The following is a 15,192-nucleotide window of genomic DNA, read 5'->3' on the forward strand; positions in this document are numbered from 1 at the left end:
GTTTGCTATACTGTGAGAATTGCCAAAGTGTGAAATAGACACAGAGTGAGCACACACTGATGGGAAAACGGTGTTCTCAGACTTGCTCAGTGTGGGATTTCCACAGACCTCCAGTGTGTAAGAAAAACAGTGTCTGCAAAGCACCATAAAGTGAAACGCGCTAAACTGAGGTGCACCGGTACCAGGATTGCACAGCGGACACCTCTCTCTTCTTTAGTCCTTTGCCATTGCACCGCACATGTATAATTTTGAACTTGATCAAGGATTTGTCTGGCTCCATTATAGGATTATGTAAATATCACCGTGTCAAAGTTGATAATAGAAAGTTTTAGATGCTTTCTTTTCATATATGTGACCTCTCAGTTCTCCCAGGAAGGCCAGTCTGTTTCCCATTGGACTGGTCTCTTGTCCTGTTTCCCAGCCTTGCATGGAAATTATTGCAGTGTTGTGCAATACCAAGGTCATCAAGAGACTGTTTTTAACTGACTTTGTTAGCCCTTAGAGAAAGTATGGGGGAAGGGCAGATACAGAGAAAGGAATTAGAAGGAGGAAGAGGAGAAGAAGGAAAAAAACGCCAGGTAGAGTGGTGCATACCTGTTATCCCAGTACTCGGGAGGCTGAGATGTGAGGATTGCAGATTCAAGGCCAACCTCAGAAATTTAGCAATACCGTTCCAGGAAGATGGAGACTGAGGGAAACAGCACATATCAGTCCTGCTGACACTTGGTCTCTATTGCCGAGAAAACAGCATCTGACAGAAAAAAGTAACCAGGATAAATTTGAAAAGAGCAGAAAAGTACCCCACCTGCCTCCAATGGCTGCGGCCGTGGGTGCCATGGCGGCATCATGCCTCACCACACCGGGATTGCCAGAGTCCCACAGGAAAAAGCCAATGACTTGAAACAAAGTAAGCCAGCGCAGCTCATTGGAATTGCAACCTCCTGCACAAACACTGGCTACAACTTGCAGCGGTGGTGGCTGAGCTCACCAGAGATCCAGAGCAGCTCTCAACAACACCATAAGTGAACCAGCATCCTCACGGGAGACTGCCCAGTGTTACTGCAAGGACTCCTATGTATACACTGAGTCTGGTCCCAATAGCACCCTCTGCCTACACAGGCAGGGAGAAATTCAGGCTCCTCACTGGTAGAAAGCCTGGAGGGAGACCTATGATTAACACTAGATCTAGTCCCATTGATATTGGCCATCTGCATAGCCTGAGAAAGACTCAGAGATCCAGGCTTGAAGCAGAAAAGGTGCTGGTGGCACTCGGTGTCTGCACAGAGAGAAAATGCAGAGGCCCAGTCTGCTGAATATTCACATATTTGTAGGTTTCATTTTTTTTGTTTTTGTTTTTTGCCTTGTGTCTGGGTATGCTTGTTGTTTTTTTGCTCTCTTCCCCACCCCTTTCACAAGCCACAAGCATCCACCCTTGTACACATCTACTCTTCTCTTTTCATCCTTTTTCTTTTTCCTTTATTTGTCTTTTTTTTTTGTGTGTGTGTGTGGTACTGGGGGTGAAACCCAGAGGCTTTCTACCTCCAGGCTATACTCCCAGACCTATTTTATACTTTATTTGGAAACAGGGTCTCACTAAGTTGCTGAGAGCCTCACGAAGTAGCTGAGGCTGGCTTCGAATCCGTGCGGTCCTCCTGTCTCAGCCTCCCAAGCGCGGGGATTACAAGCGTGCGCCACCACGCCCGGCTATTTGTCTTGTATTAAATCTACCTCATATTACTATACTGAATACTGTATAAACTTCAGAAATCATGAGAAGGAGGAGGTAGAAGGGTTCCATCCCCAGTACCAAAAAAAAAAAAATTCCTAGAAACAAATGAAAATAAAGATACAATATATCAAAACCTCTGGGACACCTTGAAAGCAGTATTAAGAGAAAAATTCATGGCACTGTTCTTATTTTCTCACATAAGAAGAATGTGAGTACATAAGAACAGAAAATCACCAAATAAATAACCTAATGACACACCTCAATGCCCTTGAAAAAACAGGTACAATCTAATTCCAAAGCCAGTAGAAGATTATATATCTCTGTAGCTTTCATTAGTTCTAGAAAATTCAACAAAAGCCAGGCATGGTGGCGCACGCTTGTAATCCCTACGCTTGGGAGGCAGAGACAGGAGGATCGCGCAGGTTCGAAGCTAGCCACGCGCACTGGCTTAGGAGACCCTGTTTCCAAATAAAAATATAAAAAATAGGCCTGGGAGTGTAGCCCAGAGGTAGAAGGGCTTCCAGGAACCCCAGTACAAAAAAAAAAAAAAAAAAAAAAAAAAAAAAAAAAAAAAAGAATTACTGGTTACTGATTCCAGTTAGCCCTTTGAAGTTTTGCATTTATGGCATATCTACACTGTATCATTCTATGTGGATCATTCAAGAACAACTATATTATTATATTGAGCCATTTGTCAGCCAAGAATAATCTGATTACTTCAAATTATTATAATATAGCTATTATATATAATTCTATACGTCCAATCTAATAGACCAAGGTACTTTTTACCCAGTCTTGTGTTTATAAGGTTTTCCAATATTTTTGTTGAATCTGTCCAACATTTATTAAGCACTCTTTGAATATATGGTGTGAATACCTCTGATTTGTTCAAAATACTTTTTGTTGAAAATTTTTTTTTTTTTTGGTGGTACTGGGGTTCCTGGAAGCCCTTCTACATCCGGGCTACACTCCCAGACCTATTTTTTACATTTTTATTTGGAAACTGGGTCTCCTAAGCCAGTGTGCGTGGCTGGCTTCGAACCTGCGCGATCCTCCTGTCTCTGCCTCCCAAGCGCAGGGATTACAAGTGTGCGCCACCACGGCCGGCAGTAACCAGTAATTCTGTCAGTGATGGGATTACTTTGATTATTATGGAAGATGCCACCCATTAAATAATGTGCTTTTCAAAGGACTCAGGATGCCCACTGGAGGGAAGGCTGGTTTCAGTAACAAAATGTATTGTGAATGAAACGTAGAGGAAAAGAAGTCACCCTTTACTTGTTCATCTAGTCAACCAGTAATCAGTAAATATTTGTTCTGTGCCAGGGTCTTCAGTAATGAGTCAGACTCAGCCTCTCAAAGAGGTTGGTACCTAGTAAGAAAAAGAAACACGCAGACAAGCCCGACACATTATTTCAGGTATGACCGTAGAGTTCAGGGAATGTAGGTCTGGAAGTGTGGGGATAATCTTCCCCAAGGAGTTAGCTTCTTGCCCACCTTCTACTGTATTGCATTAGGCTTCTCTTGGCATCTTGGTAGAGTGATTATTTTTCTCATGATTGGTGTCACATTCTTACTAACATTACAAGGAGCTGACAACATCTGTGCTTCTTTGCACTAATTAGACAGGAAAGAATCTCAGAAATCCTCTACAACCTAGCCCAACAAGCAAAGTGGTAACCTGTTCTCCCTCTCTGCTCGTTCCCCTCCCTCCATCCACATCCTGTGACTAGGAGAGCATCGTGGTCACTAACCATCCTCATGTGCCTGGGAACAGGTGGTATCTCAGGCTGCAGGACTTTCAGTGACTCCAGGGCCATCCTGGACAAACTGTCATGAGCTGGTCCCACAAGGACATAGCAGAAATGTTCAGAATAAAAGGGTCTGGGTTAAATTCCTGACCAGATCCCCCCCTCCCCACCCTTTGAGTGCTGGAAATTGAACCCAGGGGCATTCTACCTCTAGGCTACACCCTATCCATATATCCATATATACATATATACATATATATGTAGTGGTACTGGGGATGGAACCCAGGGGCTTTCTACCTCCGGACTATACTCCCAGACTTATTTTATATTTTATTTGGAAACAGGTTCTCACTAAATTGCTGAGAGCCTCACTAAGTAGCTGAGGCTGGCTTCGAACCTGTGTGATCCTCCTATCTCAGCCTCTCAAGCGTGGGGATTACAGGCGTGCGCCACCACGCCCGGCTCACCCTATCCCTATATTATTTTTTATTTTGAATCATGGTCTCACTAAGTCGCAGAGGGCCTCACTAAGTAGCTGAGGATGGCTGTGAACCTGCGATCCTCCGGTCTCAGCCTCCCAAGCGCTGGGATTACAAGCATGTGCCACCACGCCTGGCCTGCCCGGATCTCTTGATGCTGATGTCTGCTCTATGACACCAGAATGTAAGTGTGTCCTTGCAAGACTAGTGTGCACAGATTCAGAACAAGTATCTTTCTACATTCTCCTGGGGTCAATTTAGGCACTGGTTAGGCTGCGTCAGCACAAGCACATGTTTTCAGTTAATACTCGACATAAATATCTTGGGACTTCCCATTGCTACAGGTCCTCAAAGTCTAGTAATAAAATCACATTAGATGAAAATAGAATATATTTAAAAACTTTTAGCTCACTCTCCTAATTTGTATTGTGCAGGATGCTGGTTCCAGTTGTCAGCGCTGACTATGAACCCTAGCTTTGCCACTGACTGTTTGACTTTGGGAAAGAGATTAATTTTTCTCATCTGAAACGTATGATAAGAATATACAAAGAGCTTAAAAACTTAACATTAAGAAAACAACAACAAGCCAGTAAAAAACGGGCAACTGAACTGAAAAGACACTTCTCAAAAGAAGAAATACAAATGGCCAATAAGTATATGAAAAAATGTTCAACATCAGTAGCAATCAGGAAAATGCAAATCAAAACTACACTGAAGCTGGGCGTGGGGGTGCACTCTTGTAATCCCAGTACTTGGGAGACTGAGACTGGAGGATCACGGTTTACTCAGCTACTTAGTAAAGCCCTTTGCACCTTAGGGAGACTCTGTTTCACACACAAAAAATTAAATAGGGCTGAAGGTATAGCTCAGAGGTAGAATTCCTGGGTTCAATCCCTAGTACTGGAAAAAAAAAAGACAAAAAAAAAAAAAGAAAGGAAGAAAGAAAGAAAGAACAAGCAACAATACTAAGAGTCCATCTAACTCCACTTAAAATGGTTAAAATCAAGAACATAAGCCATAATAAATGCTTGCAAGGATGTGGGGAAATAGAAACTCGTATACACTGTTGATGGGACTGCAAACTAGAACAGCCACTAAGGAGGTCAGTGTGGAGGTTTGTCAGAAGACTGGGGATGGAATGACCATATGATCCATCAGGAATGCTCATGGGTGTCTTTCCAAAGGAACTGAAGTCAGAACATTATAGCGATACATGCATACCCATGCTTATAGCAGCACAATTCACAATAGGCAAATGCTGGAACCAGTTAGGTATCTATCAACGGACGAATGGATCACAAAACTGAGTTATATACACACAATGCCTTTTTTTTTTTTTTTTTGGCGGTACTAGGGATGGAACTCAGGGGCCTTCTACCTCCAAGATACACTCCCATCCCTATCTTTTATTCTTTATTCTGAAACAGGGGCTCACTGAGTTGCAAAGGGCCTCACGATGTAGTAGCTGAGGCTGTCTGCGAACCTGTGTGATCCTCCTGTCTCAGCCTCCCAAGTACTGAGGTTACAAGCGTGCGCCACCATGCCTGGCTCACAGTGGAATTTTACTTGGCCGTAAAGAAGAGAAAAATTATGTCATTTGCAGGAAGATGGATAGAACCAGAAATATTATGCTAAGAAAGGTTAGCCGGTCTCAAAAATGAATCTTTGCATGTTTTTTTCTTATCTGTGGAAGCTGGATAAAAATGGGGAAACGAAGTAACAGTAGAGAGGACCCCAGAGGAGTGATGGAGGGGAGAAGGGGGATTGAGACCTACAGGATGGAACACTTGAAACAATGCTACCTAGGTATATATAACTGCCAGCTGCAGTCTCAAAGATGGTACCCAGAGGGGGAGGGAAGGTAGTGGGACTCGGAGGAAGTGCTCTGAGCACTGTGTGCATGGATGTCCCTTCCACTTGGTACCTCAGTATGATGTGTAATTCCAATGCACCAAGTCAAAGTGTATCCTAAAGGTTTTGTGTGATGATGGATATTAGTCACGAGAGCGAGATTACTCCTTTCAAGACCTTCTGGATGAGGAAACTGAACCGCGGAGAGCTGAGGCACTTTGCCCGTGGCCAGGCAACCAGCAGGATGTAGAGCCAGGACCGAGCCCCTCTTGGTCCAAGCTCTTCAGTGCAACTCTCACGGTCTGGTAGCACCAGGGACCTGTGTCCTGGGGCACCGGACCGCGGAGGGGAGTGGATGTCCTGTATGGCACCGGATCCTACACACTGAGGTCCCTGGAATCTGCTGTCACAAGCCTAGCAGGCAGCTGCCTGTCTTTGAGCAAAAGCAGCCCTGGAGAGAGAGGCACTGGCCACAGAGGACTGAAGGTGAGGCCTTGCCCTGCTTCTGAGAATCTCACAAGTTTCCATAATTCTCGAGTGACGGAAGGAAGGAAAGGCATTTGGGGTGAATCAAGGCTGCATTTTCTAGTTGCAGGGGTTCACGAAGAAAATTCAAGTTTTTCTTATGCCTTTGTTTGCTGTTATTTTTTTTTAATTTTATTTTATTGGTGCACTGTATTCATACATCATAGAGGGATACAAACTTTTGTAGACATACATGCACACATCGCCCAGTCAGCCCCCACCCAATCCCCACCCCATTCTCTCCCCATCCCTCCTTCCCATGCTTGGCTTAGTGGTTGATGTTTGCTGTTATTGTGACATAACTCTTCCTGCACATAGAAGAAAAGACTGAAGGTTTTTCTCTTCCTATTGGAGGAGATTGGAGGATGGATTGGAAGAAAGAAACTCGTGTTTTAACTTTTTAGTTTTGATTATAATGGGCTCCTAAGAACTGAATTAAGTCCCCTTTCCCAACTTATATATTGAAATCCTAACCCCAAAACCTCAGAACATGGCTGTATTTGGAGACAAGATCTTTAAAGAGTTAACTAAGAGCCTGACATGGTAGTATACTCTGTAATCCCAGTACTTGAGAGGCAGAGACAGGAGGATCACAGGTTCAAGGACAGCCTCAGCAACTGAGTAAGATTCTTAGAACTCTAGCAAGACCCTGTAAAAGGGCTGGGAGTGCCAGAGGTAGAATGTCCTTGGGTTCAATCGCCAGTAGCATGCACGCACGCGCGCACACACACACACACACACATTTCATTAGGATGAGCTCTAGTCCAATGACTGATGTTCTTATTAGAGCAAATTAGTATACAGACACATACAGCTGAAAGACCACATGAAAACACAGGGCGAAGATGGCCATCTACAAGCCAAGAGAGAGTCCTCAGAAGAAACAGACTGTGACCACAGCTTGGTCTTGGGCCTCCTGAATTGCGAGAACACAAACTTCTATTGTCTAAGCCACCCAGTCTGGGGCACTGTGTTTACAGCAGATGTTTAAGAACATCGTCTCAGGTTGGGTTTTCCCAGATGCAGATGGGGACTTAATTTATTTGGGAGAAGACCCCAGAAGTCCTGAATCAGAGAGGAAACCAATCCAACGCAGGTCACTGCTGGGGGTACTTGGAACTGAGTACCACTGTGGGCCTCTGAAGACTGTAGAATACACTCCAGGTTGTCCCACTGGGGGACAATTTACCCTCCATTTTCCATTTGTCATGGAAGGGCCAGGGTTGGCCAATGGCCTGGCAGCTTGGGTGTGCCCTGCACAGGGCTGAGCTGTTTCTGCAGTCAGAGAGAATCCTCAGCAGGGGGCTGGGGAGATCGCAATAAGCCGCAGCAGGTGTGCAAGGTAATAGTGTGTGTTTTGCTGCTTTTTCAATAAAAAACAATTAAGATTGAAAGAATAGGAAAGTGATTATATTACTTGGAAAACTTCTATTTAGCTTTAATATTAAAACCAAGTGATTGCCAGGTTTAGACTATGTAAGTCCGCCTGGAGATAAAAGTTGCCTTCCTGAGGCAAAGGGGGGACTGTGACACAGGCATCTGCTTTCAGAGCCTCGGTGGCACCACGCAGCCCACACAGCCACCCTGGTCGCCATCCCTACATCCCGGGGCTAGCCTTTGCTAGTGCTGAGGTCCTCCTTGGATGCTTGAAATCAGTGACATATTGGTTCAAACAAGAAGAAAAACACTGACAGAGGCCGAAGCAACGCGGAGGAGACGGGAGTGACTTGAGGACTCAGCCACCACCACCATGAGCCTCCTCAACAAACCCAAGAGTGAGATGACCCCAGAGGAACTGCAGAAGCGGGAAGAAGAGGAATTTAACACGGGGCCACTCTCAGTGCTCACGCAGTCGGTCAAGAACAACACCCAGGTGCTCATCAACTGCCGAAACAACAAGAAACTCCTGGGCCACGTAAAGGCCTTTGACAGGCACTGCAATATGGTGCTGGAGAATGTAAAGGAGATGTGGACTGAGGTCCCCAAGAGCAGCAAGGGCAAGAAGAAGTCCAAGCCAGTCAACAAGGATAGCTACATCTCCAAGATGTTTCTGCGTGGGGACTCGGTTATCGTGGTCCTGCGGAACCCGCTCATCGCTGGCAAGTAGGGGCCTCCCCACTCTCAGAGCGCGCTCCCCGCCCTTCGAAGACCAGCCCTTGGAAATGGAATAAAGCCTGTGTTTTTTTCTAAAAAAAAAAAAAAAAAAAAAGAAAAAGGAAGAAAAACACTCCCTTTCCTACTGAGGCTGGTTAAGGGCAAATAGTAAAATTTGTAAGCTAGGTGTGGTGGCATGTCTGTAATCCCAGTACTTGGGTGGCTGAGACAGGAAGATTGCAGGTTTGTGGTCACTCTCAGAAACTTAGTGAGAACCTGTTTCAGAATAAAAAATAAATGGGACCGAGGGTGTAGCTTGGAGGTACAATGCTCCTAGGTTCGATCCCAAGTACTATTTTAAAAAAGAAAGAAATTAAAACAGAACTTTCATTGCCTGGGCCACTTGGAAAACAGTTCCTGATCTGCCAAATGAGATAGTAATTATCAACACTTTTCTCTGTGGAGTCTGACATAAATTCTAGTAACTGTCAACATGTAAGCAAACTGATAATACTGGTAAAAATGCTATTTCTTGAAACCAGGAATCCCTGTATCTTATTTAAAAATAAATTTTGATCTGGGTGTGCTGGTGCAAGCTTGTAATCCCAGTACTTTAAAGGCTGAGACAGGAGGAGCTCAGGTTCGTGACCAGCCTCATCTACTTAGTGAGGCCCTCCACAATTTAGTGAAACCCTGTTTCAAAAACAAATAGATCCGGGTGTGGTGGAGCACGCTTGTAATCCAAGCATTCGGGAGGCTGAGACCGGAGGATCGCGGTTTGTGGACAGCCTCAGCTACTTAGTGAGGCCCTCCACAACTTAGTGAGACCCTGTTTCAAAATAAAGAATAAAAAATAGGGCAGGGGGTGTAACTCAGAGGTCAAATGCCCCTGGGTTCCATCCCCGGACCCGCAAAACAAAACAAAACAAAAAAACACACACAAAAAAAACAAAACAAAAAAGCAAACAAACAAACAAACAAACAAAAAAAACCAAAGAATAGAGCCAGGTGTGGTGGCACATGCTTGTAATCCCAGCATTCGGGAGGCTGAGACAGGAGGATTGCGGTTTGAGGACAGTCTCACCTATTCAGTAAGGCCCTCCGCAACTTAGGAAACCCTGTTTCAAAACAAAGAATTATAAAAAAAAATAGGGCAAGGGGTATAGCTCAGAAGTTGAACGCCCCTGGGTTCCAGCCCAGATCCATACACACAAAAAACAAAACTAAAACTAAATCAAAACAAAACAAAACAAATTAATAGCCAGGCATGGTGGCAAATGCTTGGTAATCCCAGCATTTGAGGCTGAGACAGGAGGATTGGTTGTCGGACAGTCTCAGCTACTTAGTGAAGCTCTCCACAACTCAGTGAGACCCTGTTTCAAAAAAGAATAAAAAATAGGGCAGGGTGTGTAGCTCGGAGGGTGAATGCCCCTGGGTTCCATCCTCAGACCTGCAAAAAAAAAAAAAAAAACAACAACAACAACAAAAAAACCAACAACCAAAAAACCCACCACCACCACCACTACAACAAAAAAACAATTGGATAACCATTTGTGGGTCTTAAGTAGAGATAATACACACATTTAAATGGGGAAGGAATATGGTTAGAAAACTTTCTAAAGGAATCCTCCTGGACCAGACCTTTTTTTTTTTTTTTTTTTTGAACTGGGATTGGACCCAGCAGCGTTCTATCTCAGAGCTACACTCCTAGCCCTTAAAACAACAACAACAACAACAACAACAACAACAACAACAACAACAACAACTATATCTATATCTCTTTGAAACAAGGTCTCGATAAGTTGCAGAGAGTCTTGCCAAATTGCCGAGCCTGTGCTCAAACCCACAATCCTCCTGTCTCAGCCTCCCAAGCACTGGGATTGCAGGTGTGTGTACTATGTCTGGATAGACTCTTCATTTTCATGTAGCATCTAACTCTGGATAATTCTCAGAATGAGGTTTCAGATTAACAACAACAAAAACAAATACCACACACACACACACACACACACACACACACACACACACACAGCAAGACTATCCCAATAGACATACATTTCTTTTTCTTTTTCTTTTTCTTTTTCTTTTTCTTTTTCTTTTTCTTTTTCTTTTTCTTTTTCTTTTTCTTTTTTGTGGTACTGGGGATGGAACCCAGGGGCATTCTACCTCTGAGCTATCCCCCCAGCCCTATTTTTTATTCTTTATTTGAAACAGGGTCTCACTGAGTTGCAAAGGGCCTCACTAAGTAGCTGAGGCTGTCCACGAACCCAGATCCTCCTGTATCAGGCTCCCAAATGCTGGATTACAAGTGTGTGTCACCACTCTCGGTTGCATTTCTTTTTTTATTTTATTTGTTTGTTTGTTTGCTTATTTATTTATTTACTTATTTATGTGTGTGGGTCTGGGGATGGAACCCAGGGGCATTTGACCTCCGAGCTGCACCCCCTGCCCTATTTTTTTTTTTGCATTTTTAAATTTTGCAACAGGGTCTCACTAAGTGGCAGAGGGCCTCACTAAGTAGCTGAGGCTGTCTGTGAACTGTGATCCTCCGGTCTCAGCCTGCCCAATGCTGGGATTACAAGTGTGCGCCATCACTCCCGCCTACATTTCTGTGCTGGGAAAGAGCATAACACATGGAGGACTGAAAACTGGTACTGTAGCCCCGTGGCTGGCGCCAGGGATATTTTCAACAAATGTTAGCTATTTACTGCCACCAATGGGCACCTTTCCTGTGCACTGTCTCAGAAGTCCTGTGTCGGGAGGACAGTGAGTGTCAGGGAATCGGGAGGGGATCTGGCTCGCAGTGCACACTCATATCCAGCAGCTCCGAGTCCAAATCAGCTGTCCTAAATCTCCTCTCGCTGTCTCTGTCCCTTCCCACCTTCAAGCTGCTTAGCCTCTGTGCCTGCCTTCTTCCAGTTTCTGTCTGTGTCATGTAATGTGAAGGCCGTGAGCATGGGGCCGTGGAGTCAGCGTTTCTGGAGGTGTGCACCGCAGGCGTGCAGTGGCGGCCGCGAGATCAGAGTCTGACAAGGGCATTGGAGGGAGTGTCCTTGCGGGAAGGAGCAGCTTGAGCAAAGGCAGATATGGTGCACCAGGCGCTAATCTTCCAAGCAAGGGAAGGAGCTGGCTAGGAAAGGGCCTTCAGTGCCCAACCAAGGCCGTGCAGGCGCTTGTCTACACGGCACATTTTTAGATTTTTTTTTTTTTTTAGTATTGGGGATTGAACCCAGGGGAGTTGTTCCTCTGAGCTACCACCAGCCCTTTTTATTTTTATTTTAAGACAGTGTCTTGCTAAATTGGCCTCAGGCTTCTGATTCTCCTATCTCAGCCTCCCAAGTACTGGGATTACAGGCATGGGCCACTACACGCAGCTATATGTCACAGGTTTTCAGCAGTTTGTCCAAACAATACCAGGGTTAGTGGTTGTCCCAAATGGATGGGAAAAGACAAAGACAGGGCAGGAGGTGCCTGCAGAGAATATTCCCATCAGACAGTCAGACCTAACTGTAATTCTTGCCTCCTGAGCAATCTCTCTCTCTTGGTACGGTACTAGGGACTGAACTCAGGGTCATTCCACCTCTGGCCCGTGCTGATGCGTCTGTCTCTAGCTGTGGCTTCCCAGCCCAGGCCCCTGTCCCCCGAACAGCACACGACTCTACATCATGCTGTATTTCTTGAGTTCTTGTGTTTGTGCTGATGGCTGAGATCAGCGTCTTCTCTTCCTTTTATTCATTGTTGAGATTTCCCCTCAAGGGCCACTGCCTCCAGGACAGCTTCCCTGACACCTTAATTTTGGGTTGAATCATATATTCATGAAAACTTCCTACATATTCTATTTCACTTGGTTTTGCAGTTTGTGTGTGTGTGTGCGTGTGTGTGTGTGTGTGTGTGTGTGTATGTGTGTGTGCTGGGATGGAACCCAGAGGCTTTCTACCTTTGGGCTACACTCCCAGACCTATTTTCTCTTCTTTATTTGGAAACAGGGTCTCACTAAGTTGCTGAGAGCCTCGCTAAGTAGCTGAGGCTGGCTTCGAACCTATGCGATCCTCCTGTCTCAGTCTCCCAAGTACTGGGATTACAAGCATGCGCCACCACACCCGGCTGGCTTTGCATTCTGGTTATCTGTCTACATGTTTGAGTTTCCTCACTCTAGTACCAGAGTGTAAATATGTTGAGGGAAGCATTGTATACACCTGGCTAGCAAGTGCTTTATTTTATTTTATTTTGTTTTGTTTTATTTTATTTTTATTGTGATGTTGGGGATTGAACCCAGGGGCATTCTACCACTGAGCTACAACCCCACACTGATTTTACTATTTACTTGGAAACAAGGTCTCACTAAGTTGCTGAAGCTGGCTTTGAATCTGCGATCCTCCTGTCTCAGCCTCCCAAGTAGTGGAATTACAGGTATGTGCCACTATGCCCGGCTAGCAGGTGCTTTAATAAGCATTTCTGAAGTAAAGATCCAGGTGAGAGATGGTGCAGGTATGAACTGGAGGAGAGAAAGTGGAAACGCAGAGGAGAAGATGGATCAGTAAGACACAGTGATTGTTAGGACCTGGGACAGAGGGAGAGGCGGGGTGGCTGGAAGCTTTTCAAGGAGGAGGGCGTGGTTATGATGGAAACTACTTGTGGGGAGGCTGGTCCCCGGGCTACAGTGAGGATAGCAGCCACCACTGACCGAGCACCTGAGCCTCCACCATGCTGGTGCTCATCACATATTGCACATTTATTTCTTGCAATAATTGTGGGAGCTGAGTTTTATTAATGTCAATTTGAGCAAGTGCTCAAGGGAATGGGACTAGCATGCAGCAGAGCTGAGATTCAGACTCAAGTCTGCCTGACTCAGAGCCGGGTCCTGCAGCAGAGCTGTCTGTCCCCTGAACACTTCCGAGTTCAGTTACTTCGTGCTCTTCCAGCAGCAGCAGCAGCAGCAGCAGCAGCAGCAGCAGCAGCAGCAGCAGCAGCAGCAGCAGCAGCAGCAGCAGCAGCAGCAGCAGCAGCAGGGCAGTCTCGCCACCCCCCACCCGGGAACACTGGGTAGTGTCTGGGGACTGAACAGAGGCCAGCTCCATGTTGGGTGTGCGTGACATAGACAATCCTCTGCAGCACTGCAAAACTATAGAAGTGAGCCGGGCACAGCGGCGCACACCTGTCATCCAAAAACTCGTGAGGCTGAGACAAGAGGATCACAGGTTTGCCGCCAGTTGGCAACTTAGCAACTTAGTGAGAGCCTGTTTAAAAATATATATATATAGCTGGGTGTGGTGGTGCGTTCTTGTAATCCCAGCGCTTGGGAGGCTGAGACAGGAGGATCGCACAGGTTCAAAGCCAGCCTCAGCTACTGAGTGAGGCTCTCAGCAACTTAGTGAGACCCTGTTTCCAGATAAAGTATAAAATACATCTGGGAGTATAGCTCGGAGGTAGAAAGCCTCTGGGTTCCACCCCTAGTAACACCACCACCAACAATAAAAAAGAATTAGCAATGTAAGGCTTGGGGGTAGGTCTTTTTTTCCAAAAATGAAATGTGTCGGCCCACTTATTCTGGCCATGTGAAGGAGGAAAGTGTTAAGTTGGGTCCTGTACTCATGTGACTTTGTGTCACATGACCTCTGCAGGGCAAGGGAGGGGCTGAAACCCCCGCGAGAATTGGGCATTCCCGCGAGTAAACCCCCATCTCGCGAGATGCATGCCTTTAAAAGGAGAGCCCGCGTCCTCTAGCTTCGGACAGGCGCGCGGGCCCCACAGTGCCTCGCCCTGATCCCCGGGAGAGCCGTGCCATTAAAACTTTACATGCCACGTGTACCGGACCTCTCTCGTGTTTTTCACACTCCGCCGTACTCACTTATTTTTATTTTACTCGCATTTAATTTTTTATTTTACTTATCATTTGGTGCCGAACCGGGAGAACTCTTGGGTCCCTCCCCATTTTTTTTTTTTTTTCTGTTTTCTCTTTTTATTTTTACTCTCTTTTTGAGCCCCGGACTCTCCGACCCGCCAGCAGCTGACTGTGAGGTCCCACACCAGCGCTCCGCTTGCAGGCGTTGCTCCCACCACTGCCGCCGCTGCCGCCCCGTGCCTGCGTGGACTACCTCCTGCACGGGCCAGGACCTCTGCCTGCCGCTTGGACCTCCTAAAACCGCCGTTCCCGCCTGCCCACGCCGCCCGCCGCTGGAATGGGACCGCGCCGCCCGCGGACTGCGCCACGCCGCGCGCCTATGTCTTCTCCACGCCTGGCGTTGCTTAGACCCGCCTGCCGGGGCCGCCTGCCTCCTCCATCTAGGCGGCCGCCACTCTGCTAAACAGCCCCCAGCCCGCCAAGTCCAGCCCGCGCTCCAGCTGGTTCCTCCACTTGGACTCGCGCCCTGGCGCCCTTCACCCTGTGCCTGCCCACCCCTGCTGCCTGGGCCTGGCCATTCCGGTAAGCAGCCACATGGGATTACTGGGGGGGGGGGATCGCCAGCTTTGGCCCGCCATCTTGCACACGTGGAATCACTGGGGGGCCGCCATCTTGGCCCCACCATCTTTAACCCCTCCCACCTCATGGCCTCACTGGAGGCCTCGCCATCCTTAACCCCTCCCACCTCATGGCCTCACTGGAGGCCTCGCCATCCTTAACCCCTCCCACCTCATGGCCTCACTGGAGGCCTCGCCATCCTTAACCCCTCCCACCTCATGGCCTCACTGGAGGCCTCGCCATCCTTAACCCCTCCCACCTCATGGCCTCACTGGAGGCCTCGCCATCCTTAACCCCTCCCAC

The 15,192-nt window shown here is 46.7% G+C and overlaps 1 protein-coding gene across 1 annotated transcript; it reads left to right on the forward strand.

Annotated features, from left to right (window-relative positions):
• Window positions 1–8,085: 8,085 nt before the first annotated feature.
• Window positions 8,086–8,442, forward strand: LOC308272345 (small nuclear ribonucleoprotein Sm D2-like; the record flags this gene model as incomplete). Its single annotated transcript, XM_080709112.1, has 1 exon — window positions 8,086–8,442. One exon carries the CDS (start codon window positions 8,086–8,088, stop codon window positions 8,440–8,442), a length of 357 nt encoding a protein of 118 aa, XP_080565238.1.
• Window positions 8,443–15,192: the final 6,750 nt, after the last annotated feature.

The sequence above is a fragment of the Muscardinus avellanarius genome (genome assembly GCF_963383645.1).
Source record: "Muscardinus avellanarius genome assembly, chromosome: 13".
Lineage (NCBI taxonomy): Eukaryota > Metazoa > Chordata > Mammalia > Rodentia > Gliridae > Muscardinus > Muscardinus avellanarius.